Source organism: Oculina patagonica, chromosome 12 (assembly GCF_052425735.1).
Source record: "Oculina patagonica isolate OP01 chromosome 12, crgOcupat, whole genome shotgun sequence".
In the NCBI taxonomy this organism is placed as follows: Eukaryota; Metazoa; Cnidaria; class Anthozoa; order Scleractinia; family Oculinidae; genus Oculina; species Oculina patagonica.
In genome coordinates this window covers 20,347,345-20,365,643 of record NC_135769.1, presented here as the reverse complement: position 1 = coordinate 20,365,643, position 18,299 = coordinate 20,347,345, and the positions used below count along the sequence as shown (strand labels likewise).

Genomic DNA, 18,299 nt, shown 5'->3' with positions numbered 1-18,299 from the left:
CCGGTCTGGACCGTGTAACAGTACAACCCATGCTCGCCTGTCGCGAAAAAAAAATCGCAGAAATCTTTGCTCTTCGCTCTCCACAGAAGACTGTTATTTGGATCTGTATGTAGTTGACTGAAATGGTTTGGATCGATCCAATGTTTTTGTGAATTATCATTGGGCTTGTTCAATGAGATTTGCCGCGGTATATATTCTGTCAATCATCGATGCTCTTATCCAATGAGGTCTTAGTACGTGTATTTTTGTCTGTAGGGTGTGGCCATTTCCATAACAAAGACAGAAATCAAAACAACAACTCAAAAGCGCCGCCTCGGCATGACACAGGGAGGATCCGCCATGAGGTCCAAACCGTTAGTCTTTTATATTCAAAACTAGCCATGGTGTATTCAAATTCCTGAGTTTTGATTGGTTTACGGGGCATGGTATCTGAGCTCATATACCATGCCGGACCACAAATATGCTAGGTGTACGCATCAGCGAGAACAGCCGGGGAGCTCAAATAGTGCAATCTTTGGGTGTTTTTAATAAAACAATTATTCCACTTGCGTTTGTTGAATATATGAGATAGCTATAGCCAACTCGGCTACGACAGAAAACTTACCACTTTCACATACCTTTCGAGATATTTAAAAAGGCCTCTTTCGTACTAACTGAAATCCCTACTCTCTGTGTACCTAAGAAAAGTAACCTTTCGAACGGTCGGTGCCTCCCTGGAAATCGAACCTAGTGCCTCCCCGTATAGTACAGGGATGTATCCACGGGCCGGCCTGGTTAACGAAATAACGTAATTTTTGCGACCAAGTTCTTGGGCAACTGGAAAATCTTTCTGGAAATTTTTCCCAAAAGAACACTCAAAATAGCTTTGCTTCCTCAACAGGGCGGCCCAATTGCGTCACTTTTGCCGTGACTAGGCATTTTTCACAACATAAGTATCACATATTAGCTACAACAAGAAGTGACTAACATACAAAAGATGCGAACGATTTGTCGTCTCCTTTGTTTTCATTCTGACATTTCGGCGCAAACCACACCTTTCGCGTCTTTTCAGTTATATTAAATTTCAGTCACAGGCGGTGAAATTTTCCAGTTTAATGACATGTTTAACGATGACCATAAACAGTTTAGTTTTGCTTTTGATTTTTAATTTCCATTAAGCAAGCTTTACTCCTTTTCGGCTTCTTCATTTTTGCCGTCAATTTTCCGCAAGACCTACCAAGTATGGTAATCTTATAGTAGATACCATATTTGGAATTCATGATTGCTCTCACGGAAACTTGGTGGAAAAAAACCTAAACAGAGTGAGGTTAGCCTGCGTAGCTGGCGGTATTTTTGGGTTATAAAGCGCGTACAAGCAAGCGGCGAAGCCGCGAGTGGCTTGGGGAGGAGGATAAACATTACGGTGATAAACATTACGGACAAAACATTACGGACAAACATTGTTAGAGAAAAATTTTTTTTTCTAACAATGCGTTTGTCCGTAATGTTTATCACCGCAGTTTGCGTTTTATATTAGTCAAAATACGTTAATCGCATGCCAATGGCTGGGCATCGAGATAATCAAATAGTTTCAAACTCAGGTCACGTTTAAGTTCTTTTGAACGAGATTAGGTTTGGTCGAGGTTTTTTCTTGTTCAAGCGTATTCGGTTGGTTTGGCTTATCAACGTTTTTTGCGTTTTCCACCTTTCCAGCCGATTTCTGTTCAAACAGTTTTACGTTTATTAACCGTTGCAACGGAAAAAGGTTGCAAAGTGTTCTATATTGGGACACTTCAACCAAACCAAGCAAAACTGTTTGGGCTTAAAGTGGTTGGCCCCAAAGAACACGATTTTAATAACATACCACATGTTTATTCTGAACGGCTATTATTAAAGCAAACTTGATTATTTTGGCGAACTTTACCATCTTCCTAACAGTTTCCTAGCATGCTTTGCGCAGTTTTCAGGCCCTTACGTGGACCTCGCGCTTGCCCGAGATAGGAGGAGAATGCCTAGGGACTAGGCTGTAGAATACCCTATTCTTACTAATTTTCGCGAGCACTGATTTTCGCGATTTCAAAACAATCGCGAAATTTAGTACGCGCGAAAAGTGCATTGCGCGATATTTAACTGAATCAATCAAAACTTTATTTTACTGCAACTATCTACCTTTGAAAACTTTTTTCCGTCTTGTTTTTGACTAGCAACCTTTCTCTAATTATTGTTTCGAGCTTGTAAATTGGCTAAGTCACCAAAGTTTACGTTTGTAGGCTCCTAGTAGTTAGATTGAGCCAGACTTTTGTAAATTTCCAGGGGGTTCTTTAGTCTTTGGCGACTGATCCATAAAACACTGACAAAATCGCGAAATCTCTCTAATTTTTCTTGCAATCGCGAAAATTAATACTCGCGAAATTCGGCTCTTGAAGTTTCGCGAAATTAAGTACGCGCGAAAATTAAGAATAAGGTACATAATAAAACACGTTCTGCTCAAAGTTGCACACGGATTTTAACACTTCACAAATGAGTTTTTAATAAACGTCGCTTCTGTTGTGACCGAGAGTCTGCTTGCATGCTAGGCATTGAGAATAAATCAATAATATCGGTGGTTTGAACTTTTTCCACATTATTTATATTCATATCATTTTACCATGTAGCGATAAAATTCCTCCTCGTTTTTTCCTGCAATTCGTAAAGAGTTCCGGCAAAAAATTGCTGTTTTCCCGAAAGAGCGTTCACTAGAGTTGTCATCCCACGGGAATAAATAGATCCACTTCCAATAACCACTATTAACATTATCACAAAAATATGTCTTTTGAGATAAGATAATCCTTCTATGACATAAAATTATTGAAAAAAATATAGAGACGATTATATAGTAACATTTCCTTGAAACATTATTTAACTATTTACTGCGACATGTAAACGATCGACCTCATTTCCCGATGAAGACTAGCAGTGAGGCAGTCAAAACGTTGTGATCAAAGTGACTCCATTGTGATCTAATTTGAGAAGCAGGCCAAGAAATAAGGAAAAGTTCAATAAAATGGAGTTTTTACGTCAGTAATTTTGTGGAAGTATTGGTTTCTTAACGTTTTGCTATCGTCTGAAGATTTTTTTTTGAACAGTCTCCGGTTTCGAAGGTATGCAATGCGTGCAAAGAGGTGGATATTATAGTTCATTTAAAATGTTATGTTTTAAAGTTGTAACTCCATCATCTCATTACATGACAGTTTCCCATTATGCTATAACACTGCTTGATTGCTTCCTGACAGTTGTTGTAATCTTTCCATGGACGACACACAATCTTCTCAAGAAGTCTGAGATGAGATATAAACACAGACAAAGTGCCTTCTACATCTGCCTTGAGAAGAAGAGTATCCATAGCTTGTTGGAACAGATCTGTTGAATCTGTTAAGGTGGCTCTTATCTCTGACAGATTGTAAGTACGTTGACACTGGGGGCATGCCGCCAACATGCCGCTATCTTTACAGATGTCAACATGATGAAGAGGTGTACGACAGTTTTCACATTTGAACACTGGAGAGGCAGTGCTTGGTATCTCTGAATACAATGGAAAGTTTTCCTTGCAAGCTCCACATTGGCAAGTGAAGTAATACTGACTCTTTAATTTATCATGCCTCTCAGATTTAACACTGACTGCACTTAGAGTGCCATAGTTATCAGAGATCTCGTGTCCCACTGGAATGTTCTTTATTGCACGCACAACACAGGTATCACCGTAGAAGTTCCTTGTAACTGTTGGATCACATGAATGATTGAACAGGCTAAGGGTGGCGTATATGCCTGAGGCAATTTCACTAGTTTCTGAAGTGGCTACAGAGTTGAGATTTAGTTGAAGTTCTGAAACTTCATGAGCATTACAAGGATTTGACTGAAGATGCCGCAATATCAGACCGCCAATGAAAGCAAGGTCTTTCTGAGAGCACAGTTTCTTTCCGAAAAAGGTACCTCCTTGAAGTGTCTTCAACAAGAAAACAGCCATCATCGTGCGGCGAAAGAGATCGCTGATGCTCCTGTCCTCAGAATGAGTCACAAGACAGTAAATTGGAAGGTAATCAGATGAGACATAACTTCCATCATGTCTGCAACCTGACTCTCTGCTGTCACTTTCACACAATCCTTGCTGAATTTCTTGTTTGAAATCCTTCAGAAATTCATACCCTGCCTTTGTTATTATTCTTAGAGCAAGGTGACCATTTTTGCCAATCCCAGCTCGATGGATGAGGTCAAGATACTGGCACTCGACTGAGTGATATGAATCCCAGCTTTGTTTTGCGCAAGCTTTACTGCAATATCTGACAGTGCTGCATTGGTAGCATGGCAATGGGACAGCTGTCCACCTCAAACAGTGATAACAGTGAGTTTCTACATGTTCTGGCAAAAGAACAGATGCAAATGGTTTTTCAATGACCAAAATATCCCCCACATGGATGTCTTGAGTTGCTACAGGATGACGACCGGTGACAGGGGATGTTGCTATGTCGATAGCACAAGAAGCTGACGTAAACTTGCTATTTTCTTTATGAGTAAGCTGTGGTAACTGAAATGCACCTGTTGGGAAATTTACATTATTTGAAGTCAAATCTTCTTGCATCACGTGTGTTTCATCCATTTTCGTTTCCTGGCTTTTACAAATTTCCATTTCAAGATCTTTCAACCAAACTTCTCTTTTCTTGTGATCTAACTTTGACTCATTCAAAGACTCCATTGCTTTTTGAAAGCAATTCAAGGCCCTGCTGCTTTGCCCAATACCGAAAAAACACTTTCCTTGACGATCAAACAACTTGTATCTCAGTTCATTTGGATAGCCACGCCTTAATGCTTGTTCAATATCTTCCAAGCACTGACGGTACTCTCTTAAATGAAACAACACTGCAGATCTATTAGCAAAAGCAAGAGAAAGTTCATGGCCATGGCTCTCAACAGGTGCATTCAAAATACTGCAGGAATAAACCTCTAGTGCTTGATGATATCGATTTTTTTGGAAAAGTTTGTTTCCTTCGTTACGTAGCCTAGCAGACTCTGACGCTGATTTTGGATTGAAGCAAGGTTCCACTGACATAACATCATGAACACATGTTAAACTCAGTCCAAATGAGATTCTCTCCTCGTCTGATCTTAGCAAGCCAAACTGAGAAGAGATCTCTTTCAAATTACCACTCTGATTTAGAATACTGCTGATAGATTTAAACCACTCTTGAAAGAGCCCATCTCCAGTGTCACACATTTTTCTAGAAGCGAAAACGTTAAGACATATGTTAAGCTTATATAGAAATGAAGCAAAGGCCAGACGTTTTAACAAAGGTTGTCCTGCAGGCCACAGTTGTTAAAAGGATGGATTAGGCACACTGTCCACTGGATAAATCACTATCCAGTGGATAGCCTACCGGTAATTTGTTTTATCAACACTTATCTACTGATAGCAAGTCATCAGCCCAGTTGTTCGAAGGGTGGATAGCTAGACAGCAGACGACGGTCGAATCATTTATCCACTGGATAGCAATTTATCCAGGGGATACCATTATCCTCTATTCGAACAACTGGGCCCTGGTGGATAGCATTATCCAACCATTGAACAACTGTGCCCAGAAGTGTAAAAGCATATAGGCGACACTGCTGAAAGGTACATTATTGGGAAGTGGCAGTTTACCTTTGCCTGATCAAAGTTCACAGCATTTCGTAGTGAAGGAAAGAGAAACCATGGCTCATTAAGTCTGAGCCAAAGAAGGACAGTCTTCTGACGGATTAGAGTAAAACTGTCACAATTCTCAACACCCCTCGCCAGAACATTTGATCGGTTCGAATTCAATCAAGGAGCACAATATCATGCCGACTGAGAGCGAGAGTTTGACAGAATTTGAGCTTTACTCAACTATGGTTTTCGTTTGGCGTAGGGTTATTACAATTATTTATCCCCTCGTTCGCTTTGTAAACTGCACTTCTACACAAAGTTTATCAGAGTTTATACATGTACGTGTACGGTCACGAAACTCCACATTTATTGGAATAATTCAACTGCAAAGACAAGACGTAAGCTTATAACCCTTAACAAGGTTTACCTGTCAAGTCAGAAAGCCGTCATGAATCGTTTTTAATCATCGGTTAATACTCAAGCTCTTCTCTGACCTCAAACACAGAAACAGCAACAATACTGGCTGCAAAGGCTGGTCCTTCCACCATGTTTACCGTGATGAAAAAGGAAGATTGGGGCGAGTAGTAAGGTGTTGGGCATGTTGGGGTGGGGTGGGGTGGGGTGGGGCGATTTCATTCTTGTCCCCTGAGCACCTTGTCCCTCTTACCGTATTTATTCGATTAATTAAGCACCCAACCTCGAATAAGCGCCCACCTGGAAGGTAGGAAAAGTTAATAGGCGCCCAGCCTCAAATAAGCGCCCACTCCCCCTCCACCTCCCTCCGCCAAAAAAAGGAAGTACACAAGAGGAGACTGAAATAATTGAATAAGTACTACTAATATTATAAGAGACTTCCTGAAGACCAATTTTTCTTAGTATTTTACAGAAACTTTTAATTAACAGTTAAAATTCTGCTTTGGTACATCTTCACGTTTTGTTATTACTTATTGTTTTGTTGCAAACTAAACTTACTACTTGCTAAAAATGGTCATACTGCCTTAAAGAAGCACCCACCTCGAATAATGGGTACACTCTCAAGGTCCAAAAATTTAATAAGCTCCCAGGGCACTAAATCGAATAAATACGGTAGTTGGCTGAGCCTGTGAACGAGAAAAAAGTGGCTCTGGGGACACATGCTTTGATTGGCTGATATTTAACAAAAAGAACAGCCAATCAAATGAACCGTTTTAGATTTTAAAACAGTTGATTTGATTGGCTCGATTGAAAACTCCCTTTGTTAAAATACCGCCAATCATCATTTGTCCCCAGAGCCACTTTTTTCTTGTGCACAGCTGGCTCAGCTGGCCAAGAGGGACAAGCAGCGCTGGGGTCGAGAATGGGGCGATTTGCAAATTTTTTTTACTGCGCTTTGTTTTTTTGGTTCAACCCTGTTGTAGTTCTTCTCCAATAACTGGCTCGAAACTGGCAAATTGCTGGGGCCAGAGCTGGGGTGGGGGGGGGGGGGGAGGGGAAAGGCGATACTCTGGTATATGGGCTATATTCATATGTGCGGTGGGATAGAGTATACAGTAGAATCCCGATTCCCCCAACATGCTCAAGTCCTCTGTTTCTTGAAACTCTCGATTTCTCAAACCAAATTTCATTTCCCTTGGATAATACCCCTCTGTTATTTTACCCCTATTTCTTGAGCCTTTCAATTTCTCGAAGCAGTTTTTTGTTTAAGAATTAAAATTGGGATTCTACTGTAGTGTTTTTTAGGTCCTTAGCCTTTTCCTTATTCAAGATTCTTGCAAAACTGCGTTGAACTTGGGTTAAATTGCAATGCAGTTCACACATGCATCGAGATACTAGCTGAGCCATTCCACACTACTCAAAAGAATTAAGCAAGTTCCCCCACCCCCCTTCCCTCTGGGCAGGAAGGCCAACTGGTGCAAATTGATAGTAAACATTCATAACAATGTCACCTTCCAAGATTAAATTTTATTTTTAGGAAGCCTACCTATGAAAACAATATTACTAATTAAATGGAGCAAGTTTAAAAATGTTTCATAGCTGACTCAAAACATTTCCTGTTTTCCAAGGCTAGGGACCCAGGGGGGGTACTCCGGGATCAAAGTGACGGAGATGATCGAATGGAGGCAAAACTCAGGACCCAAAACAATCCCTAAGTCTCCCGACATTACCCAAAAAATTCCCTGGACCAAAAAAAACGCCCAAAAAAATCCCTAGTCAAATTACCCCTAAATTGCCAAGGCTGCGCCAAGGCACTTTATTTTGATTTTAATACCCTAAAAAATCCCCTATTTAAATCAAGTCACCCAAAAAAATACCTGCCAAATTCTCCTACCCAAAAAAATCCCGGAATCGAAAATTTCTACCCCAACAAAATCCTTCGCACATCCCCGTCACTTGGATTGCGTAGTACCCCCCCCTGGGGCTAGGGAGTATCAATACTGACTTTAGTACTGTTCTAAATTTATTCTAGATCTCTATACAGCTAGCAGCAGAAGGATTAGCTGAAGAAAATGAGCACTTCACTGGCTGCTCCTATGAGTATTAAATTTCACTCTATTAATATACATAGTTAACATAAAAACATTGGAAGTCCAATGGCACAAAAAAGCTTGCCAAGATATTTTTATCCCATGCCTAAAGGCTCACATGTACAAAATTAAGTCACTCATGGGATAATTCATGGTGGGTCTCATGGCAAAAATCTGACAAGGTCCGCTACCAGACCGAATTAATAGTGAGAAATCTTATACTGATTTGGCATGGAGAGTGGAAATTTGATCAGTTGGAATTCCCTGTTATGACCTTGCCTTATATAGTTTAAAACTTAACTGGAACCCTGGGTTTGTCACTTGAAAACATCACCTATCTATTACATACTGCTTTGCCTGACTCGTCCCCAGTCGTCTCTCAGTCTCGCCTATTAATATTACCGTGAGAAGCGCGGGGAGCCCGAGGGGTGATTTGACCCAGTTTCCCTGGACACAGGAGAGACAACACAGGAGAGACAGAACAGACGACTGGGGACAAGTCAGCTGCTTTGCAAATAAGTTACCTACAACAACCTACAAAATGCTGGCCACTTTTACTACCTTTGTTGAATATTTTTTGTGTTACAAGGAACTCTGTTACACCGTTCTACACCAGTTGCATATTGTCTGTGTTTTCTCCATACACATGCAAGATAAGCAAGGCTGCCACAAACATCAGTTTTCAAAATTTCCTGAACTTTTCCCTGATAAAAATAAAATTTCCCTGACCAAATAAATACAAAATGTCAGATACAGTAGTTAATTTCAAAATGTCAATTTTTCCTGAATTTTCAAGAATTTCATTTTTTCCCCAACCATTTTAATTCCTGACCTGTGGCAACCCTGTTAAGGCCTGGAAAATCCCAGACAGTAGATCAAGATGAATTCAAAAACAATAGCAACTGCTACACTAGAGGACTACCGTAAGTATTATTACAAGCGTATAATACTGTAGCTTACACTACTCTGGATTGTACGTTAAACAACAAACTTGTAGTGAATAGCTGTAGATCACTTCAATATCGTTATATATATTGTCTGTAAGACAGCTCAGAGCATGAAAGATTGAAGTGAAACCTTGATAAAATTGTTATATTCCAGTCAATGTGTGTCCAAGCACCATTTCTAAAAACTAGAAGAAAAGAGTACTGTTATGATATGTTTACAAGTAATTTTTATCATAATCCCAATATTATAAATCAAGATATGTATGGTACATGTTAGTAGTTATATCAAAAGAAAAACATAGGCACGCTAACGTGCGAGTATTTTGTGGCGGGGTGGTCCGGGCCCCCCTCCGCCCGCCCCCCCCGCCCGCGCGCGGCGCTCGGGGCGTGCCTGAGGGGGGGGCTGTTCGGCGCACTGTTTCTGTGGGCTCTCACGTGCCGGCGGGCGGTGGGGGGGTCGTTGTTCCGCCTCCTTGGGCTGCGTCGCCTCTGTTTTTTGTTCGTGTTGGTGTGCAAACTTCCATCTATAAAAATGATATGTATAAGTAATTGTATCATTATTTTGCAAGTCAAGTGATAACAGTACAATTAACAAAAAGAAGATAAAAAAGAAGTGTAACATAAATATAATAATACTAATAATAACATTTATAGTGCGCAAATTTCATAAAATGTTCAAATGCGCATTACAAGATTAAAAACGGAACAAAAAAGCTACAAACTTTAACTAAAATTACAATTAAGAGTAAACTTACAATGAATTTAAAAAGCTAAAAGTACAATTTAAAGGTAAACTTACAATGATTTTAAAAAGCTAAAATTACAATTATATAACATAATGTGAGATCATCTTTGAATAAAGATTAAATAACTACAACATTAAATTTTGGGAAATTTACACATTAATGAACAAGATTATTTTTTATTACTGACAGTGTTGGAAGGCAATACCGGTATTTCCTAATTAAATTATTAATTAAGGGACATTAACATCAATTTGCTTGTTTTCTCTTCAAAATTCATTATCATTGTTAATTACCTGTTCATAATTGATAGTAACTGCGCCACTCTGTTGGTGATCATGTTTTCTAAATGCATCTGTTAAAGATTTGAGCATAACACAGCACTGGATAAAGTCGTCAAACTTCATTGTGTGGACATTCAGGCGATCAAATTTCCGTACACACAGGTTAGCGAAATTTGGTGATCTAAAAGAAGGGCAAATAATTTATCAGATTACTGCACTACCTCCCCATTATTTTAGTTTCAAGAAAGGTCTAACATTAAGATGAATTTTTAGCCTTGACAAATGAGACAGCAGACATCCAAGTATTAAAATCATTAATAAATTAATAATAAATTTATTTTACAAAAGCAAGCCTTGTAATAGTATATATAACTCAATTATGAACGCTTGTCGGGTCTGAAATACGTTTTGCTCATGTTATTCGTTTTATTTCATCGTCTAAACTTTTAACGCAAATAACGAACTTTTCCTGTTTCACCTCGGACACTGGACTTTTGCTGTTTGCAAATATTGTAAAAAATTAGTCTACATAGATTGATAATTGTCGGCTCAGGCGCGTAGGGCCAGCTGTGGTACCGCGGTTTGAAACGTGGTTAGAGAGATTCACCCTGGGTTGGTTTTTTCGTTTTACAGTTCGTTACAGAGCGGTTACAAAGATTAATGTAACGTCTCCCCGCGCGCGCGCTTTCACCCTACGTTTGTCGTCAGAATTATGCATGTACTCTCTAACTGGTCTGTCACTGTGCCCCTCTCTTAGTGAGCTCACTAAGCTATCATCACAATCAGCTGTTCTTTTTATAGGCTGTTATTATTTACAGCAATAATAATAAAAGTATTAAAACTTGAACTCAATGGAGGTTTTGAACCCTTGTTTTAATATGAAAGGATGCAATAGACGTGTTTTGGCTTTAATACCAAACACGGGGACATAAATGAAAAAGTTTTAAAGGCTGTTATCTCGATCTCTGTTCGCGCGTTGTCTACAAATTTTCTTGTGCAGGATGTAATGCCTGTTACATCGGCGAAACTAGCCATCATCTTTCAACGCGCATTCGTGAGCATCTGAGTAGGGACAGGAACTCACACATTTACCAACATCTGCAGCAGTCTGAGGCATGCCGTAGGCTTGCATCTAAGAACTGCTTTTCTATTGTAGATTCCGCACCCAATAGACTACAGCTAATTTTAAAAGAGGCTGTCCACATCCGCTGGGAAAACCCCACGTTAAATGAGCAGCTCAAACATGCTGACTTAACTCTTTCATTTTAGTATTATGTTATTTTCTTATAAATAAGTGTCGTTTAATTTAATTTAATTTTTTTTTTTTTGCATCATTTTGTGTAATAATTGTAATTTACTAAGTTATTTTTACTGTTTAATTTCTTTGCCGTGTATTTATACTCACGCGCATTGCTCCATGTCTCGCGCAATTAAATGCTGCACGTTAAATTTAAAATGTATCACGAATGTTGCGTATCACGCATGTTACGCCATTGCTTGTAAAAAATTCAACTTCAACTGTAAACGATTCCACAACTGAAGATGATCGTTGCAACGATCGAAACATGTCTTGCAAACTAAAAGTTGTTGTACATTTTTTAAAAATTAATAATTAATAAGAATAAATCTACAGCTGTAATTACTTTTTACAGCTACTAATGGAATTAAAAAACCCTTCATCAAACACACATTTTGCATAATTATATCTATTAATACTAAACTGATGAAAGCAATATATAGCTGTAATGAGGAAGATGAACAATTGCCTTATTTTAATGGTTAACTTTAACCTTAGCAATATTGTACCCTTGTAAGAAAAGTTTCTCTTACAGTACAGTATCTATTATCATTTATAATTATGGCACGGAATTCAAGAGCGTGGATTACATAACCCTGTTTGTTTATACTAGATAGGTGTGTTATGTACATGAAATGCTTAATCACCATGTGCACAGTCGCCGTATTTAAAGATCTCTTTCCTTAGATTCGGGGCATTTCAAAAGAGATACACATGCCGGTAAGTCCAGGTGAATTTTCGACCCTCCCACCTCCTCCCTTTCAGCAACATAATACCCAGCTAAAGTGCTTTCCTACCCAGTCGCTCATTACCTTGGCCACAATCTTTTCCCATATCTTATCTATGCCAGACAATGAGCGGCATAATTAATGAGTTAGATGGTATACTATTTCATTCTAAAACTCAGGTGAAAAAACAAGTACCGTTATACGAGTAAATTGATTGTTGAGGCAACTTCTAATGAACAATTTGCATTTTACTAGTAAGCAGTTAAAATGCACCCAAGGAGAGAACAATACCACAGAGCAGGTTATGGGGATCATACTAGCAACCATAGTGACTCACAGTCTGTATCCAAAACTTGTGAAGGCCGTTTGTAGTTCATTAGCATCAATTGTTCCTGATCGGTCACGATCAAAGCTAAAGAGAAAAATAAACTTAACAAAACAACTATTTATTTCTAAGCCACAGAGAGATAGTACAGAAAATTGAAGCATCCAGAAAATCAATGTTTGAATGTATACAAATTTGTCAAATTCTAAGCTATTTGGGTTTTGAATTAATTAAGCATTACCTGTCAAAGCACTGTTTCCATTGTTGAATGTACTTCCACAATGCAGAAAATTCATAGATATCAATTGTACCAGATCTACAAAAAATGCAAAAAAAATTTAATCTATCGTAAAAAAGGTACTATTACACAGAGCAACAAATACTAACAACTGACAGCCTTATGCGCCTACTGGCGCAATAAGTCATGTTGATGATGATGATGATGATGATGATTACATGTAATGAAAAGTCACCATTTATGTTTAATAAAATTAAAGCTGGAAATGTCTCATCAATACAATTTTTGGTTTTATTTTACAAAATATATATTATTAATAAAAAGCAAAGTACTCACTGGTCCTTGTCAAACATGCCAATCATTAATCGGCAAGTTTCAGGATTGAACTGCGACCAGTTGTTGTTAAAGAGGGCTTGGCGCAATTCATCTGAAGTTATTTTCCCAGATCTGTCTTGATCCACTGTCTGTTACAAAGGAGATTTAAATCATAGATTATCGTTGATTAAGACATTGTAAATAGAACAGAAGTGGGAGGCACGGTGGCCTAATGGTTAGCGTGCTTGACTCCAAGTTGAACGGCCCGGGTTCGAGGCCTGGCCGGGGCACTGCGTTGTATTCTTGGGCAAGACACTTTACTCTTACAGTGCCTCTCTCCACCCAGGTGTATAAATGGGTACCGGCGAATTTACTACTGGGGGGTAACCCTGCGATGGACTAGCATGCCATCCAGGGGGGAGTAGCAATAGGCCTTTCTCGATTATGCTAGTAAAACTGGCATTAAATGCTACTAGAAATTCTCGCATAAAGCCAAAAAAATGCTAAAATAATGCCTGATTTTCTTAAAAAATGCCACTTGAATTCCAAAAAATGCTTTTTTTAATTTCATCATCATCATCATTTTATTTATTTGCCACTTAAGAATTACAAATACAAACAAATTAAAAAAATAGGGCGAGGAGACCTCCAAGAAACCACAAGGCTTATGGGGGAGGCCACCTCGGGTTAGTAATAAGTTTGTAATTTCGCTGTGAATGTGCAGCTAGGCCAATTTCAGACTCATTTTATTAGAAATTTAATCATTTTTTTCTTAAAAGAAGAGAAGCTACTCGAACCAGTGATCGATTCTGGTAGAGAATTCCAAATTTTAGGACCCTGGAAAAGTATTGTAAACTGCTTTAGATTTGTACGACAGTGATGTGGTCGATAACACTTGGCTATTCTTGTATCATAACTGTGTATTTGACTACTAGTAGAAAACAAATTGTGAAACATCGGGGGCAATAATTGGTTATGATAATAAAACATAAATTTTGCTATTTGCAATGCATTGACTTGGAAGATATCTAAGATGCCCAGTTTAGCAAATAAGGGGGCAGAATGTTCTCGATAGCCTGAGTTGGTAATAGCTCGCACAGCACGTTTTTGTAAATGAAAAATTCTATTTAAATTAGTTACATATGTAGAAGACCAGGCTGAATTACAGTAAGTGATATAAGGGTAAATTAAGGTGTAGTACAGAGCAAGCTTAGTATTAGATGATAAATAATATCTTGACCTAAATATGACACCAACTGACTTAGAGATTTGTTTACATACGAAGCTAATATGATATTTCCATGTGAAATTCTCATCGATGTAGACACCTAAGAATTTTGTATCACTGACTTGTTTCAATGTTTGATTACCAAAGGATAAAGAAAAGGATTTACTGAGGTGCTTCTGCCTCGATTTAAAAATAATATAATTAGTTTTACTGATAGCATATTACACTTCATCCAGATGTCAAGGTTACACAGATCATCATTTAATACGGACTCTAAATAATTGGGATCAGAATGTGAATAAAAAATACTTGTGTCATCAGCAAAGAGCAGAGGTTGGGTTAATTTACATGCATTAGGAAGGTCATTTATATATAATATAAAAAACAAAGGACCTAAGATAGAGCCTTGGGGGACGCCACACTTACTGATTAGTTTGGATGAGCACGCTTGGTTAAACTGTACAAATTGTTGACGCCCAGAAAAATAGCTTTTGATCCACTGAAGCGCCATACCACTGATACCATAATGTTCCAGTTTAGTAAACAAAATTTGGTGGTCAAGAGTGTCAAAGGCTTTAGAAAGGTCTAAGAAAACGCCTGCGCTGATTTCACGTCTATCAATAGCGGAAGAAATTTTGTTAACAAGGTGATTTAACGCAAGTGAAGTCGAATGATTTTTACGAAATCCAAACTGACAACTATATAAAATATTGTACGTTTCAGCAAACTCAAAAAGTCGGTTGTACATAACTTTTTCAAAGAATTTTGAAAAATTGGGTAATAAAGAAATTGGTCTATAATTTACGAATTTCAAACAAAACGTACAAACTCTCACATTATATGCTCATATCAACAACAGGTGATACTTAATAATTGTTTGTTTATAAAAAAAGTAAAAAAAAATATAATTTATTTGTTTTTTGAAAAAGAAATAAAAAATAAAAACACACACACAAGTAACACAACACACAAACAGTCGAAACATGTACCAGGTCCTAGTTTACCTTATCTTAAATAGAACAAAAAACTTGTGGCAGCAGGCTAATCAGTTGCCTATAATAATAAAAAGCATAGAGGAGTCGAAGTTGGGACAACTGAACACAAATCCATCTAGTGACAGGGAGGAAAATTTAAACCTGGGACCTCCAGATTATAAGTTCAGCATGCTAACCGCTAGGCCACGCTCACCTCCTTAATAAGGAGACAAAAAATTTTAAGTAAAAAAGTACTGTAGATGTAAAAACGTAAGTTTAGGAAAGTTTGGGTCTTACCTGGAACCAATCCCAGAGTACTGGATCAACCCCAGGAGGAGGGGCTGGACGACCTCCCCACCCCCCTGGATAACCAGGAGGAAACTGAGATGCTGGAGGGGGAGGTCCATAGGGATTCTGCTGTTGGTATCCCTGTGGTTGACCATAATTATACTGGCCACCCTGCTAAAAAAAAAAGAAACAATGAATAAATGGTTTTAATAAATTGCACACTAGCTTAGGACTTGAGACTACCAACTCCACTGATCGTTTAACTAAAGATGGAATTTGACCAAAATGAGGTGATTTGCCGTTAGCTGTGAAAAATTGGTCAGTATGCTTGAGATCAATATTTTGGATTCAAAGACATGAGACTCACACATAATGCGTGAGAGTTGCAGGTCACATCCATCCAAATAGAAGAAAAAACATCCATAACCAATCACAACTCAACCACACTTGTTTTCCTGTGCTTCATGCTGTCTACGTAAACTGTACATGTATTTGCTTTGAGAGGTTTATTGAATTGTCTTATGTTCGGTAATTGTGAAGAACAGCTCCCGCTAACCGACTGTCGGTCGACTGTTGGTCGTCTATCGGCCGACAGGCCTATTGGCCGATTGTCGGCCGTCTGTTGGCCATTTGTCGGCCGGCTGTCGGTTGTCTGTTGGCCGTCAATCTGCCGACAGGTTTAGGCCATGATGTCGGCCAACCGTCGGCCGACAGCCGGCCGACAGGCGGTGATCTGTCGGTAAGGTGTCGGTAAGATGTCGGTAAGTTGTCGGTTATACGGTAACACTAACCTTTTTGTTTCTTTATGTTTTTCCTCCATAACAAACCCCAAAATTTATGAGAAATTGAAAGGAAAGGTATATACTCCTGAGTTTCGGTCATCACAGTGGAAAACTAGCTTCTACGCTGCCGAAATCGACCAGAGAATTTACGCGAACACAGCTACTCCATTTTTGTCCGCCATATTGGATTGGTTAACTTAGTCTCATTCCCCCTCGGATTTTTATACAATTTTTGTTTCATGTGACGTATCCGGTAAGTATCTTTTCTTATGTTTCATGTAGTGTATTAATGTTTGTTATCATAAATTAACTTTATTATAAGTCTTATCTGTTTTAATCGCTTTCTGCGTCGTGTTTACTTCTGTGTTTATTGCTCAGATTTACAGTAAAATGTCTGTTTTGGGAAACTGTCGGTAACCTGTCGGTGGGCTGTCGGTGGCCTGTCGGTAGTCTGTTGGTAACCTGTCGGCCGACAGTCGGTTAGCAGGAGCTGTTCTTCACAATTACCTTATGTTCTTTGTGATTGGCCAGAGTGGGGCTTAAGCATTTTCACCTATCACCCCATAGAAATCTTGAACTCATAATCTAATTGTTATTAAATAGAATCAATTAGTCAATAAATTAGACGTATATTTTTTTGGAGATCGCACATGGCTAGGAGAAACTCACAGTCAGATTGATTGAGCAAACATTATTCAGTTCTCTCCAACCGGAGCTACTCATTTCGAGAGGATTCAGAGCAGTCTTCCCCAACATACGAAGCTGGAATTACAGCGGCAATAAGGTTCGACACTTGATCTTAAAGAAATCAATGGAACGACAACTAAAACAATGGCGTTGCTATCCATACCAAGAAAGAAGTCTCCAGAAAGCCTGTTCGCAGGCTATGGTTGGAGCAAACACAAAAACATCTCTCCCAGAAAGATAAGCTTCTATTGATTTTCGCTGGTAGTCAGCATTATCTATCGCTTTCGAAATTGACCCCATGACTGCAAGTCACGTTTCACTGCGCTTAATCCCTTGTGATTGACACTTGTCCTAAGGGCTTCTCTGATTGTTCTACGCTCAGGGACCCGTTTTAGGGTCGCTAAAAGTGGCGCAATTCAAGTATGAAAAGTCCTTCGTCCCGACACACCATAATAAACAAGACGAAGGACTTTATTGAAAGTTTCAACTACAGTTTATACGCCATGATTATCGTTGTCGGTTTTTCTTATTTACCAGCAATAAAGCGCATTGTAACTTCTGAGTGTTATAAAACAAATAAAGCCCTTTCTGGCTTGCTGCATGGTATATTGGATGATATAATCATGCCCTTGGCTGAAAGATTGTCCTCAAAATTTTGCAGTTGCCCTTAAAGCATCAATCTGACAATCTTTCAGCCTCGGGTATTGTCATCCAATATACCAGCCGCCTGAAGGGGTTTATTTACTGAATATTGGCGAAGATGTCACAGAAACATTACTGTTCCTTTTTTTCATACTATGCTAGTCATAACATCCAACTGATCAATGACAAAAGAACTGGAAAGCATTCAGTTTGTCCGACATAACTGTTGTAGACATATCTAGATGGGGCAAAGTACAAACAAGTTGCTACTTTAAGGAAATAGCCATTCAACACGTTTTCAAAAAGATTGGATTGTAGTGTAATTCCCGGAAGCGACCGCCATGAAACAATCACTTCTGCACGTTCATTGAATCAAATATTTGAAGAATTCGTGAAAAAGTATTGTACGCGCAGTGCAACATATACTTACATAAGCTGGATTATAACCTGGCTGGTGCCCTGGAGGAGGCTGATTCCAAGCCATAAATTCACAGGAAAAACGGAAAATTCGAAATGTCTGTACAACCTTTCTGCTGAGACGCTAGAAGACAAAGGAATCTCGACGAACAAATACAGTTCCTTCTAGGGGGGAGAGGAGATGTCAATATGAAGTAACTCTATATATTTTATATACTCCTCTAAATTTCTTTAAAGCACGTTAACATGATATAATGAGATAAAGTGT

General features: G+C 38.8%; 2 protein-coding genes across 4 annotated transcripts; both read right to left on the bottom strand.

The window, feature by feature from the left end:
* Window positions 1–2,838: 2,838 nt before the first annotated feature.
* LOC144632669 (protein-lysine N-methyltransferase SMYD4-like) lies at window positions 2,839–6,183 on the bottom strand. Its single transcript, XM_078491353.1, has 2 exons — window positions 6,060–6,183; window positions 2,839–5,231 (listed from the first exon to the last, which is right to left on the bottom strand). The coding sequence occupies exon 2, from the start codon at window positions 5,225–5,227 to the stop codon at window positions 3,191–3,193; it is 2,037 nt and encodes a 678-aa protein (XP_078347479.1). The 5' UTR covers window positions 5,228–5,231; window positions 6,060–6,183; the 3' UTR covers window positions 2,839–3,190.
* A 1,370-nt stretch (window positions 6,184–7,553) lies between these two features.
* Window positions 7,554–18,197, bottom strand: LOC144633987 (programmed cell death protein 6-like). Of its 3 annotated transcripts, XR_013567131.1 has the most exons (8): window positions 18,045–18,197; window positions 15,513–15,677; window positions 13,035–13,162; window positions 12,702–12,776; window positions 12,473–12,547; window positions 10,123–10,291; window positions 8,661–9,268; window positions 7,554–8,497 (listed from the first exon to the last, which is right to left on the bottom strand). XR_013567131.1 is itself a non-coding variant. In XM_078492921.1 (7 exons), the coding sequence occupies exons 1-7, from the start codon at window positions 18,096–18,098 to the stop codon at window positions 9,227–9,229; spliced, it is 708 nt and encodes a 235-aa protein (XP_078349047.1). In that variant the 5' UTR covers window positions 18,099–18,197; the 3' UTR covers window positions 7,554–9,226. The 3 variants fall into 3 exon arrangements, 2 of the variants coding, with proteins under 2 accessions (XP_078349047.1, XP_078349048.1); XM_078492921.1 differs by having other exon boundaries at window positions 7,554–9,268; XM_078492922.1 differs by having other exon boundaries at window positions 7,554–9,268; window positions 15,513–15,674; window positions 18,045–18,196.
* Between the last annotated feature and the right edge of the window lie 102 nt (window positions 18,198–18,299).

Bases quoted from the DNA above. Each gene is read 5' to 3' on its own strand.
- LOC144632669 (XM_078491353.1), bottom strand. From the start codon at position 5,227: ATGTGTGACACTGGAGATGGGCTCTTTCAAGAGTGGTTTAAATCTATC.
- LOC144633987 (XM_078492921.1), bottom strand. From the start codon at position 18,098: ATGGCTTGGAATCAGCCTCCTCCAGGGCACCAGCCAGGTTATAATCCA. The intron at 12,777-13,034 runs GTGAGTACTTTG...CATTTTTTGTAG, and splicing joins GGCATGTTTGACAAGGACCA to ATCTGGTACAATTGATATCT. The intron at 12,548-12,701 runs GTAATGCTTAAT...TTTTCTCTTTAG, and splicing joins TGGAAACAGTGCTTTGACAG to CTTTGATCGTGACCGATCAG.